This window comes from Leiobunum rupestre, chromosome 11, assembly GCF_980474605.1.
Source record: "Leiobunum rupestre chromosome 11, qqLeiRupe1.1.hap1, whole genome shotgun sequence".
NCBI classification, from domain to species: domain Eukaryota; kingdom Metazoa; phylum Arthropoda; class Arachnida; order Opiliones; family Sclerosomatidae; genus Leiobunum; species Leiobunum rupestre.
This window is the reverse complement of record NC_143394.1, coordinates 45,787,555-45,802,022: the sequence shown is the minus strand read 5'-3', so window position 1 is coordinate 45,802,022 and position 14,468 is coordinate 45,787,555. Positions and strand designations below refer to the sequence as shown.

Below are 14,468 nucleotides of genomic sequence, written 5' to 3'. Positions count from 1 at the left end.
GAGACAATGCCTTGTGGGAGGCACGACGGATACGAAACGGAGAGCCAGTGGGCGCCTAGGCTTAGATGGCTTCTGACTAGTATTGATAACTAATAACTGGTGTACGTTTCGCGGCCAATCAAATCAAATATTATAATTAGTTAATCGATAATTTTCTTATTTTTAAATGTTTATCCTTAAAATATTAAAGCCGATATTTGCCGATACCGATGTTAGAAAAATAAGCCTATGTATCGGTGCATCCCTACATCAAAGCTAAAATTACCAATTAAATTAACTAGTGTTGTAAGTCGGAAAATTTCCCGCTCGGAAAATTTTCCGGAAAATGACCGAGGCCTTTTTTCCGGAAATGTTTCCGTATTTTTCCGAAAAAAAATAAAAAAAAAGTTTTCATTCCATGATTAGTCTAATATATTGTTTGCAAATTGAAATAAAGCGGTATTTTCGCCTCATTTTTTCGAATCTGGAAGTAAAACTAAACCTATAGACTAGTTTAAACTGATTAACAATGTAACGCTATTAATGCTTTGTAGTATGTTTACTGATATTAGACATTTTATATCGATAAAAAGGTAAAAACATTAAAAACCCTTAAAAGGTGATTTATGTTTCAAAATTTTATTTTTCCGATTTCCGGAAAATTTTCCGCAATTCGAAAAATTTTCCGGAAACTTTTCTAGAAAATTTTCCGCATTTTATTTTTCCGGAAAATTAACATCCCTAAAATTAACTAAGTGAAGTTACGAAGTGTTTTGTCTTCTAAAACCAATTTTGAAGAATCAGCGTGCAAATGTTTCAAGCAAATAACATTAGCAGTATAGGAAGATGAATATTGTTTACTTTTGATACTAAATATATACTAAATATAGACGGTCTGTATCTCAAATAGCCGTTACGTAAGTACGGATTTTTGATGTTTACCCGATACAAGAAAGTCATTATTTATACTTCGGGAAAATGACTCAAATCAGCCTCTGACGTGCGAACGGTGCTTTTAACTTCTCAACATAGTCATTCTGCGTGTAAATAAATAAATACATTCTTTCCTGAAAGTAATAATTAGTAACACGTAATAATAATAATCAGCTATGCTTATGCCCTTGGCACCACCTTAGGCCTAAGTCATGCAGCGACTTCCAATGCATTTAAATGAGGTGGCCGGGTACAATGCGTAGGTAGGTGGTGGCAAGCCCTTCATACCACGCGAGCTAACAGCTCCCTATTACTCGTACCGAGGGTATATGGCGCCCGGTTAAAAAGTTTCATAATGGCGATCTATTAAACGAAAAATCAGAATTATAACTGGTTAAAGGAACAATTGGACATTAAAAATAGTGTTCTCCCCTACCAGCAAGAGGAGCCGGGCTCGATCCCAGTTTGTGGCACTGTGTGAAAACAAGGAACAACTCCTTCCGCGTTGAGTTTGCAAGTTCTCTCCCCACGGTTTTAAGGGGTTTTCACTCGAGCTATTCGGTTTCCCCCTCCATAAAAACTTGTCGAGGTTAACGGTAATAGTTAGTGTAGGGAGCTGTTCGTTCGCGTGGCTTGAAGGGCTGGCCACCACCCTCCTACGCATTGTAACCCGGCCACCTGAATTAATGGCTTTAAAAGTCGCTTGATGACTTAGGCCTAAGATGGTGCCTTGGGTATTAGCCTAGCTGATTATCATTATTATTATTATTATTATTATTATTATTATTATTTATGATAGCCAGCTTGGCACGCGGGTAAATATTAAGCCCCTTAACCCGGGGTCTGCTACCCCTAGGTACTACTTTATGTAAAGGAGAAACCCTAAGAACTCGAGGGTGGGGGATAAACCATTGAGTTGGGAATATTAATCTAGAGATCCAATCAAATCTGCTCCCCGCGAAACAAGTTTTTGAAAATTACGAATGTGTCGTCTCCTCTAAAATGACGAGAAAACGTTATCATATGACCCGTGGCGCTATCCATTATTTTTGAAAAACAATCTTTTTGCCGGAAAACGAGTCTTATTTGACGGCGCCACGGGTAGAATGATAACGTTTTCTCGTCATTTGGAAGCAGACGACGGTATTCTTATTTTTAAAATCTTGTTTCGCGAAATACTGAAATCTGACGTTTCGATTGGACCTCTAGATTAATATTCCCAACTCAATGGGATAAACCATGAAACCAGTGGAAGATAACTTGCAAATTCAACGCGGAAGGAGTTGTTCCGAGTTTTTCACCCGCTGAAATTATCAATTATCCTACAAAAAGCGCGTCGGAAGTTAGTCAGGCTTGAATCAAAGAATGTCTTCCTCGCAGTTGGAGTTACTTTATCCGTCTGTCTGTCTTTCGGTGCTAAATCTAATATGTGGGTAGTGGCGTTTGTCTGTGCCGCCAATTAGTTTAAGAGAAATAGGGCTTTTTGTCTCTTCCGTCGAAAACAACATTCGTCTCTGCTGCAACCGCGCAGACAAGCACGCCATACTCCTCATACGCTCTTTGCTCTCTTTGAAGCCGACCGGGACTTCGTAATGGCCTCTTTTCCCTCAACGGAGCGCTGGAGACGGAGCCGCCTTTAGCATTGACGTTTTGTACGAAGCCGGATTTAATCGAACCATTAGCGAAATCAACGAATCGGCAAAGATTTTCTAAGACTCTGTCTCTAAGCCAGGTTCACACTTACCCCTAAAATCGCTTCGTTTTAGATAACTAGTTCTCAAAACCAGCGTGAGAAATCGCTTCGTGTTGGTTCGGGAAGCCACTCGTCCAAGTCGGTTCGCTTAGAATCGCTTTCAAACGACCAGGCGGTGAAGTAAAATTGCTCGTATTTTCCCAAATAATGGGAATAAAATTCTAAATAATGTCAAATAATATAACTGTATGTATAGTAAACATGATTAACTAATTGTTTTGGAATAAATTTTAGTTTTTTCAAAATTCTGGTCATAATTTGAAATGACGTTAAGCCTTGGCTAGAAGCGAACCGGGGTGAAGCGATTTCGCAAGTGTGAAACTGCCATTCAAACCGACCTAAACTGGGTTTTAAGCTCTAGTGTGACCGTGGCTTTAGAAAAAAAACTGGACTAAAGACTACATCGTTAAAATCGTGATGAAAAAATACTAATGTATTATTTTGTACGTTGCTTTTAATTAATTAACATTTGGTAAACGTAATTAGGCGTTGATTCCACTCTGTACTTTTTTATTTTGTTTCTAACTCGGTTAAGACTTCGAAGGAAAATGAAAAGAAATAGGTCATGTTTTTTCTTAGAAGCCGGGGCAGTTTCAGAAAACATTTCCTTCCGTGACTGCACTCGTCGAATGAATAAAGGCTTAATTCTAATTGAACTGTTTTCCCCGTTCACTTTTTATTGGGTTGACGTCAATCTCCGGCTAAAGATAGGAACGCGGTATTTATTGTTTATACGAAGAAATTGACAATTGGGAAGATCACGGGCTATGATTTAGCGAACAGTTTAAAGTTCTCTCTCTTCGCCAGATCCCGTGGACTTTAAAATTACCCAAATATTAGTTTTCTAAACTTAATTATTTATACGATAAAATAGAAAGGTATATTTAGAAATAAAACCGGAGGTAAATTATGTGACAATTTTCCTTATTCGGTACAATCTGTTTTGAGAATCTTACGGAAGATACTTTTGGGGGCGACACCGGATGTTTCGCGTCTCTCTAACCGGAAATGATATTCAATTACAAAGTCCCCAGGTTCTTCGCGTGTCGTTGCGGCATTCGAGTGCGTCCCGGAAAGAGAGAGATCTAAGAGTGGATTTAGAAACAACGCGACTCGAAGGGGGAGAGAAGCGAATTGGTTCCTCGGAGTTCTAAATGCGTCCTGACTCGAGCCACGCGCGGCGTGTTTTCGCCCTATCAATTATCCGTCATCGCGACGCATCCTAGTTTTCCGGGGGTATCCCCGAACGCTTGGCCCCTCCTCGAAAGCCGGGCACGGAACGCGTGCTGCGTTTTTCGGACGCAGCTTGAGCGGTGGCGAATGAGAGGATCCAAATGACTTCTCCTATATCAGGGTCGAAAGTCGCCGACCAGCCTTTTAACGCGCCAGTCGGACTGGGTTACTTGGTAGCGACGGAAAAAGCCTTACCAGAATAAACTCCCACCCCGTTTCTCGCAGTTGAAGTGCCGGGTGGGTTTGACACTCGCGTTACGTTTGGGTTCATAGAAAATGAAAACATCTGTTTCTCATTTCTAATATTAGGCTGTGTTTTGTTCATTCTATTAAAGGAACCTCAGCTAATGCCATCGCTTACGAGCAGGTTTTTAAAGGTCATTTTTTTTTTTGTGAATTGCGTAAGGCTCAAACTATGCAATTTCATTTTTGCCGAGTAAATTTTTCGTATCGATCGTACCAACTAATTGCTCACCTTACGCTATACTCAACATTTCACCAAAAACGTTTATACCCAATTTCGGTGGGCAGAAATAGTACAACAATTGTGCACACGAGGGCTAACGTTTTATATTGTCGTCTGCAATACTATTTGCTGTAAGAATTTTATAAATTATATTTAGCCTGTCAAAGTTATTTTTAGTTAAGTGAAAAACAAAAGTGTTTGTGATATTTCAAAAATATCTTTTTTAAATTTTAACCAGACGGCGGGTTCAAAGAGTACTAAGCTGAAATAACGGAATAGCTCAATTTCATTAGTTGGATTATTACCTAAAAAATATTGTGCACCCAGAACTTGTTAACCTTAACGAAAAAGTTATAAATTGGTCCCGCAAAAGTGTTAACTAAACATTATTATTCAAACTGCTTATTTCTTTATGTTGACTAAATCAATTGTCCTTTATAAGCTGTGGAGTCTGAACCCCCCCCCCCCCCCTGACCAATTGTACAATTTGTTGGGAAACATTGTGGGAAATATTCGTTTAAAATATGGCAAGCTCTTTGGTATAATCCGTCCAATTGTACAATTTGTTGGGAAAAATTGTGGGAAATATTCATTTAAAATATGGCAAGCTCTTTGGTATAATCCGTCCAATTGTACAATTTGTTGGGAAACATTATGGGAAATATTCGTTTAAAATATCTTTGTCATCTACGAAGTAATGTTAATGGCCCGTGCCGTGATTAACGGGTTTGTTTGTAGGCGAAAACTAATCGTTAAAAGTTTTGAGAATTTTCACGTGCTTATCTCTGGTTAAGATAATTGCCAGCGTGCAGTCGTTTCCGAGCTAGAACAACGGTGGCTTTACCCTTCGTGTCATCCTTTGACGAAACCGTCAACTTTCCCTGCCGTTTTGAACCCCGGCGATTCCTCGTAATTTTGGACCGACGCCATCTTCCTTCGTAAAAGAAATATTAATTTTAAAAGTACTCTGGCGGGGACGGCAAAAAAATAAAGCAACAGAGAGAACAAAATTAAATAAAAAAAATAAGACGAATCATCATTTTTTGGGGGGATCGAATTTTGAGCATCTTCCAAATTTGCCGCATCGCCGGTTATTTGTTTCGCTGCACTTGCGTTTATATTAAGTTTTCTTCACAAAGTGCGCTTTCGGATGACGCGTCTGTTTCAATACATATCGCTCGCTGACGCCGTAATAGTGGCGCGCAAAGTGGATGTCTGATTTTTGTAAAGGGTCATATTCGTAGACTGAGCTAAAATAATATACGAGACAGGCAGCTTGACTCCGCCGTTGAGAACTGCCCGTGTCCCCCTATACTTGGTAACATCTTCAACTGATCTAAAAATAGCTTCGCTCGGAGTTGGGGGGTCTCTGTTTAGTACCAAAGAGGGACGGGTAGGAGCGCCTCGACGATGCCTCCAAATGATGGCCTTGTTTCAAACCTACGCCAGGGATACGCGCTTTTTTCAGGGTTGTCTATTTCGCTCGACAACGTCTTTTAGAGTGACTTACAACGTATATCCTGAGACAAGACAGAACTTTAATCGCGTTCATCTACGCTCTATGTCTTTAAATTCAATTAGTTTCGCGACTTTTTTCGGAATTATTGGTCCCTGGGCCAAGTACGCGAAGATTGTCGAATGAACCTACCCGCGCGCGTTCTTGCACTTCGAAATGGAGCGTGGAATCTAGTTAATAGCCGTAATACTGGTTATCGCTGGAATAAAAGTTCACCGACCTAGTTGGCAATGGAGAAGACGAGCTCGGATCAGAATGACAATGACTCTGGTCTCCCCAGTCCGTCGTCAAGTTCCTCCAGTTGTAGGGATATTCGTAGCTCGTCTTGCGGTCGAACGATGGGAAACGCGTCCCCCGGGACGAAGGATTCAAAACGCGGATCGGATCCTAGCTGCCAAACTGGCCGTTCCGCACGCGTCCTAACGGAGTCCTGGCCAGAAAGTGCCTCGCGGATTTCCCCCGAAGACTCGATCGGCGAAATTAACGAGTCGCGCGATTCGGAGAAACAATTAAATCGTGTTCCGTCCGTGGAACGCCATCGTCGGCGAGGCAGTGGACGACGCGTTCGAAGGTGCGAGTCGGCCAGGGACGGTAACGAACCCACCATCCGGAATAAAGTGCGTCGCAGCATCAGCGAACGCGGTGATGAGGATTATAAACCTCGGCGTCATCGCCATCACCACCATCACCACAGACAGGGTAGCAAGAAGGAGAAAACGTCCCGCAGTCACTCCGAACATAGTTTGGGTTCGTTGGCCGATAAAATTAGCGTCGGCAGTGACGGTAAAAGCTTCAGCCGGCAAAGGTCTTTGTCCGAGAGTGTAGCTCTCGAAATGGACTTCAAAGAAAGCGGGGACTCGCCTCCCAAAGAGTCCACTCGCAAAAAGATTGTATTCGCCGTTGTGGTTATAAGTTTGGCCATTCTTACGGCTAGTGTCTTTCTCGTGGCCATTACGCTGATGTTGAGTCCGGCTTTTGACGCCGCTTGTAAGTCCTTCTTTGAGTTATCTCAGTTGTTTAGCAATATCGTTCAACGTCTTCCGCGGGCTTGGCTTCTCTATGGGTGCGTCAAGCTAGACTCTATCCCTTCAAAGTGTGGTTCCTACAATCCTCTCCTTTCTTATACAAATTTTGAGGCTGAATGTTTAAAATTAATTTGTATTTTTCTTTTTTTTAAAGTGAGAAAAGAGAACGAGGAGACGCAAATCATGTTAGGCCCCAAAACGAGCGCTCGACCGATGGACGGCTCGAACCGAACCCTTCTGACCACCGTGTCCAGCGGAGGTCATCCGGATGGTTGAAAACGCCGGTCATATTGACCACTTTTAGGGAAATTTATATAATACCAAATAATAGAATCGGTGACATTTTTCTGTTCGTAGTTCGGTATGTTTTTGATTGTTTTCGCCGCGCGCCCATTAACAGAGAAAAAAAGAGATGGCGCCACCGAGCAGTCAAAATAATATGGACGAAGTCTAATTGGTATTTCGAATTTCGCGCTCTCAGTTTAAGTTCTTAGCGCCTTCCGTGATGAAATTCGAAACTATGAAAAAATTCGTACGGTTGTTCTTTAAGTTGTTAATTTAGCCGGTACAACTAATATTCAGTTTCATATGTTGAATCATAATAATCTGTTGTCGTATTAAATATATTTTAGATGTGGCTAATATCGCGCGATGAATACTTGTATGTAAAAGCGTATGATCATCACTGTACGGTTTCACATTATTTATCTCGGTTGACGGAGAAATTTGGTACATGTATAAATGAATTAATACCATGTATACGCGAGAAATCATGTTTTTCCATCAAAAAGATGGTTTCGTTACAGTAACTTTTCATTCTTCGAAATGTTTTAAACCTTCGAAAAGAAACAAATACGATAATTTAAATCGATTAACGAGATATTTATTAATGCTTTTGTGGATGTTTTTAGCGAACGAAAAACTTTAAAAGAATGTTTTCCGAAATTATTTTTTTTTGGCTGATATTTGATGAAAAACCAAAAAGAAAACATACTCTTAGAATAATATATAGGGCGTATTTAATATAGCTTTTATTTAAAATAAGAGAATTGTAACAAAGTATATATATATATATTTAGGGACTAAACTAAAAAAATAAAGGGTCCATAATTTTAATAATTTATTACAAAACTAATAAAAAAACGTGTATTTATAGCGAAACAAAAAGCCAAATACAAAAGATTTTTAAAGAATACTACGAAAAAAAAACCAAAACGAGTCTTTTAACTTATTGAGAGTAATTTATTAAACTGAAATTATTACTATTATAATATATAGACTTTGTCGAAAAGTATTGTTAGCTGACGTTTTGGTCAAAGTGACGGATGTGGTATAGTTTGCTTCTGTAACTTTGCCGAAACTTTCAGGTATTTATCGATACACTGTATGGGAAACGTCAAAGTTACCGCGTAGATTTACGCTACGACTTTGCGCCTCAAATAAATCAACAAAAACCCGTTTAATTTATACGAACCTCGCGAATTTATGTTGTTTATCCGAAATTTGTCGAAGTTACGTGGTTGTTAACCACGCCCAAATAAAAACATTATTATTAACAGTATAAGCAATAAAGAAGTGCAAAATATACGTAACTGTCGTTTCATTCGTTTTTTAGGCTCATTAAAAAATAAGTCCCGTTGATTGCGTAAAGTATTTGACCCTCATTCTTATTTCGCGTTAAAGGGAGTAGAACACTCCTTGTTTGGTATTGTGCGCCATAGCTTCTCTCTTTTCTCGCTCATGACGCTAGTCTAGAACGAGAGTAGAAACACCGAATTCTTCTATTAGAGGAAGCGTGCCCACCCTAAAGATGTTTTCTCACTTGAAACCTTTATTGTTTCATATTTAGTGTTTATTTTTTAAATGCACCCTTAATTAACGTATAAAAAACAAATTCCGAGTTATAAAGTAATTATTTTCACTATAGTTTGGATATTTATTCAAATGTAATTTCTTAATAATGAGGTATGTGGTTTTAGATTCACGAAAGGAGTTCTGCTAGATATGAGAAATTTAAGCACTACCAAAGTGGGTAATCTTTTGGGGGTATAATCCCTGTAAAACCACTGAATTTATTGCCCCAAAATTCAGAAAAATTATACTCCCTATAAGATGTTTTCACAAGATTTGCCAAATGTAAGTATGTATAACACCGACCTTGGCTACAACACTCTTTTGGCTATTCGAGAACCGTTTTAGACGCTATTTCAGAGTTCGTCACAAAAACAAACTTTCTAAAAAAATGTCTCCAGTGCCGTGAAATTTACAAACTGTAATTTTCTTACCGCTAATCTTATTTTTCACTCTATGCCTCTTAATAAAAACTCTTAGAAAAGCTAGCAGACCTCCTGGTCCGCCGATTGTTAGGTATACTTGCCTTTTGTGGGGCGTAACGTTTCAGAAATTGGCTCGGAAATACGGACCCATTACCGGGTAAGACTGTTATAAGCCTCGCACACTGAATATAATATTACGCTGACTTTATCACTTTTTAGATTTTCCGTGGGCAAGCAATTTGTGGTGCTTTTGAGTGATTTTAAAGTAATTGGATGATGCCTTCAGACGAGAAGAGTTCTTGAGCCAACCTCCCGCCGCCTTTAAAATACCAGGATATATTTCGCGTAATTATCTGTGTCAAATATTGTTATTTTATGGTATTAACTGTATGCCTCACGGTTTTTGTTTGGTCAGATTTCGGAGAAATGTAGGGTCTGACTTGAAAATGCTCTCTGGGCAACTTTTCCCGCCTTATCAGCAAAGTAGAAAACGGGGCAGTTATGCTGTCGTAAATAAAGGTATGCGAGTATCTTAGAACGTTTGGCATGGCTTGTAAACTCATTTATAGACGTTACTTTGCTGTTGTAACTCTTTTGCGTCATTAGTGCGTGGTTGAAGGACTCTACTAAATTTCTGAAATCTTTGAAAACAAACTGGTGGACCTGCTTTCGAAGACGGTGGACGAAACGGTGAATGTGCGGGACATGATGAACTCCAACGAAATGCGCCTTATTACTGGAAAATCTGTGACCTTGAGTCATTTCCCACTGCTGTGTGCGAAGTGGCGCGTTGGTCGGCCCATTGCTGCACCTTCTGCTGGGTTGAGCGGCTTGCGTCGAGGGTGCGACCATCAGTAGTAGGGTTCTGCTACCCATGCTAGTTTTGTCACCTGTCCGGGCGTGTGGACGCTGGCGTAGGGCATTTGATGATGGACCTCCGGTGGTGTGGTTTCAATCTTACCGGTACACCGGGCTATATCTCTGATGCATGTGACCTTGAGTCATCCGATAATTCCAGTGTTACAACGATGATGACAGCTTTGCTTTAGTCGAGCACCCAATCCCCCCCCCCTTTCGCTTTTTCCCTCTAGCTTCGGCAAAACTATTTTTAAAATAAGGTTTCTTTCCACAAAGGTTTTCAACTGGGCCGTTACCAAGTCAAATTCCTTCATTAAGTACGTTTGGTTTTTTTTATGGATTTGTTTTGAGTGATTAAGTCTTCGTCTTAAAAATTCAGCGACGAATTCGAAGAACTTTAGCGACTCTGGAAGAATCAGCCCAGCGTCCGCGGGACTACATCGATTTCATCCTGATGGAACAGAAGAAAACTGACAGTCTTGATTTTAAGAGTAACGTTTAAGCTTGCGTTAAGTACAATATGTTCGAACTCATAGCTCAGTTTCTCAATTTCCTCAGAGGAAATAGATTGGAAACTGTATGATCCTTTTGGGTGGTGGAACTGGCGGAAACGAACTTCACTTCGCAATGGCGACGATAGCAGAGTGCCTTTGGTTCAAAACGCTGATGCCAACGAGTGTCACTAGACGGTATGTCTTGGAAAACGTCACTAAAGTAATTACTGACGTTTGTTGATGAGCTTTATAAACTCTAACACTAGCCCTATATCAATTATTTTCTAACATTAGAGTCATGAAGGATACGACTTTGAACGGCTTCAGAATAGACAAAGATACGCTTGTTCGTTCCAACAATTTCGCTCTGAGTTTTGACGAAAGCTATTGGATAAACCCAAAAGAGTTAAACCCTCAAAATATTTCTGTCCGACGATGGTGAGTTCCTCAACGACAAGAGGACCATCGCTTTTTCTTGGCTTAAATAAGAAGATAAATTTGTATTGCGTATCGCGCTTAATTAAAACTATTCTTCCTAATCGTATCTTAAATATTTAAGGAAATGTCCTGGTATTGTTCAAGTCAAAATGGAACTGTTCATTTTCACAATTACCATCTTCAGTCATTTTTGCATCATCCTAACGAAGAAGGACTGGCCCTGGAAGAAAGCTGCTATTTTCTAACTGTCCCAACGTACCCTCTGGTCAAATTTCGCAAAAGGGCTTACCTTCAATATCTATTTCATCAGATTTAGAAGTCGTGTAAATAAATCACTTGTGTTATTTTCGAAATATACCAGTTTAGCGTTATTTTTATTTCTATTTCAAAATAAATGATTATTATTATGTTTTAAAAGATCACCACATTTAAGTTAAAGGGTCAGAAAATCGTTTCTGTCGCGAGAAGGTACACCGGAGTCCTGTGGCGGAATTTCAATCGCCTAACATTTTTCAAACGATTCTATGGACCTTTAACGTAGAGCTGCCGGTTTTTACTTTTTGAAACTCTTAAGTTTTCTTGGTTCGTGTTCACTTATTACTGATAATTTCGTTTTTATATTCCGTGTCTGAAACAATTTTGTGTATCGCGATTCAGTTCAAAAATGATTATCGACATTCCGTGGTGGCGTGCAAATGTTCTATGGTTCTATCTTTCAGTAAAGCTACGTTTGAAAATTTCCTGGTAGCCATACTAAGCGGAATTCTCTGGAATGGATGCTAGTGTTGATGGCTTAAAAGGCAGACATCAATGAAACTATCTTTCGAGGGTCAGCGATAGGAAGATCTTATTGTTTCAGTTTTAAACTCTTGTTGAAGAACCTTAGCACATTTCTTAAAGGTTTAAGGAACGGGCATTCAATCTGGTGACCAGCTTAGGAATACGGTGGACACAATGGTGAACGTGCTATCTGGTGGCTGTTGGTCACAAGTATCAACTGTAAAATCCCTTTCACGTACATCTATCCGTTTGTCGGTGCTACGGCATAAGTCCAGTAATAGACAGATGTATGGCATATTTGCAATGCCTGGGGCGCGTAAAATTCTAAGCATTCTTCCTTTGATAGTGATAATTAACAATTCTCAATATTTTACGGTGCTTCTCACAGGAAGTGACGTAATCTATTCACACGCGTTTTCTTGAGAAGGGGTGGAAATTATAAATAAAAATGGCAGCTAATATTCTAATCAGTTTACTTGATGCTGAAGAAAATAAACATTTCTAAATTCTTTGCGCCTTTTTCCAAAATGACTCGTATTTGTTTGGAGGAATAAAACAAACCAGACGACGCGAAAACAATGCTATAAAATGAGAATAGTTGCAAAATTCCGTATGCAGTTGGCGCTAGTCGCGTTTGAATCCCTCCGTCTGGCGCGAGTTCACGGTCACTGACGAAACCGATTTTCGCAGCTCTTCGCAGCTCCTGTATACTTGTTTTATTCCTCCAAGCCCAAACGTGCATTTTTCTTTGTTACTAACTTTCTTCGCCAATGACAAATTAGAACGATTAGCAACTGCATAATCTTGTGGCTCCCTGTTTTCCTAATTGTTAAGGGTAAATCCTATGAATATTTATTTATCTAACTTTTGACAATTTTTAAACTAAAAATTAAGATATCTGTAGCAAAAGTCATATGTTGGGGAAACTACAAGGAAAAAAACATTTAGAATCTAAACGTTTTCTAAACGTCAAAATGCAACGCGTTTTACAAACATTTACGTCAAATATGTTTAATGAATAAACATGTGAAGTTCCCCAAGTGTTTATATTCGGGAAGTGCTTAGGGTAAATTTGTTTCAATTTTAAACACGTTTGTGTTTAGGCTCTACATATGTTTAGGTATACCGTATAGGTTTTAAACATGTTTACATTAGATGGCGTATAAGTTTTAAACCTTTCTAGACCTATTGTTTTAAACTGTGTTTACCTTAATGCTTGTAGAAAATTGGTTGGTTAAATTCTTATTGTTACATTTGATACAATACAGTATAAAGGTTTGATAGAAAATAAGCATATTTTTTCATTACCGTGTCAAATTAGTACGATTCACAATTCCTATTTTTTATATGTTTAATTTAAAAAAGATTCAAAATATCACAATTTATTGATATAGAGCTTGATAAACTTTAATAGGCTATTTGATAAACAACATCATTAAAATGTGGTTAAAAACTAAATTAATATCAAGAGGATTATTGGTAATTTTATCAAACAATATCTTTAAAGTTTGGAGTAAATATTTATTGAAATCAAAAAATTATGTAAATAGCTTTCTTGATAACAGAATGATACATGTAAATCAAAACAAAAATATTTATCCCTACCCTTTAAATGGTTTACAGGTTGAGAGAATGCACTCATTCTATGTCTTTTAATTTAGAGTAAAGAAGTTAAATTAATTCAAAATAATGTTGCAATAAGCTATCAGACCAGAAATATTTATTCATTTACTATAAAATGACTTAGGGCTGAAGAAATTACACTTCACTCTAAGATATACTGAAATTTTTCCTCCGCTGAAAGTTTTTTAACCATTGTGTCGGAAATTTGAGGTTTAAAAAATTAAACCTAATTAAAAATCATTAGGAAATTAGCTTTTCAGTAACAAAATGACCAATCTGACCATAAATATTTATTTTTATCCTATAAATGATTCCGAGGTTGAATTTTGGAGCTAAGAAATTTAATAAAAATCATACTGCAATAACAAAATTAGGTATCAGACCAGAAATATTTATTTTTATAAAATAAAATGTTTGGGGCTGAAGAAACTATACTTAACTCTTTAGAGTGAAGTATAATTTTTTCATCCGTAAAACAATTTATAGGATAAGAACCAAGAACGCATAGAGGTACTAAGAACTATGAAAAACTTAAATGGTAGCGCCATGAAGTTATACTTTGCCGATGGCTTAAGCCTAACTTGGGCCTTGGTGTAATGGATTTTTACATAGAGAGAGAACCGTCGACTGCTTCTGAAAGTATAACAACAAGGCAGTATGAGCTAATTTTAAAGTTCATAGTTCTTAGTACGTCTATGCGTTCTTGAAAGAACTTATATTTCTGGTCTAAATTTTTATTAATATATACGTTATTTTTCCAATCAGGAAGAAGTCAAAGATTTGTTTCGTAAATCGACGTCAAAGTTCAATTTCCAAAATATGTTAAGAGAAGTGACTAACAATGTCATACTGTACTACGATACTGGTTTTCCGTCAGCCACCCTTTCACCCAGTCCATGAGCGACCAACACAGACCGTTTCGCATTCATCAGTTGTTTTCGGGAAATGCGTTTGATTCTTCGTCGAATTATACCTTCGCAGCGTGTTTTAAAACGATCATCTGCAGAAATCGCTACTTTTACTCTGAAAAACTCCGTTAAAGCAATTTGTGCCTGCAAAAAACTTCTTAAACGTTTTAGTTTAGTTGGGGTTTT

General features: G+C 38.4%; 1 protein-coding gene across 2 annotated transcripts in view; it reads left to right on the top strand.

The window, feature by feature from the left end:
- The window catches only part of LOC149923010 (uncharacterized), a 173,785-nt gene extending 165,300 nt beyond the window's left edge, over window positions 1-8,485 (top strand). For both annotated transcript variants that reach the window (XM_090162945.1, XM_090162944.1), the window contains exon 2: window positions 7,060-8,485. In XM_090162945.1, the coding sequence (XP_090019071.1) occupies window positions 7,060-7,181 (122 nt within the window). In that variant the 3' untranslated portion in view covers window positions 7,182-8,485. The remainder of the gene's footprint in view (window positions 1-7,059) is intronic.
- Window positions 8,486-14,468: the final 5,983 nt, after the last annotated feature.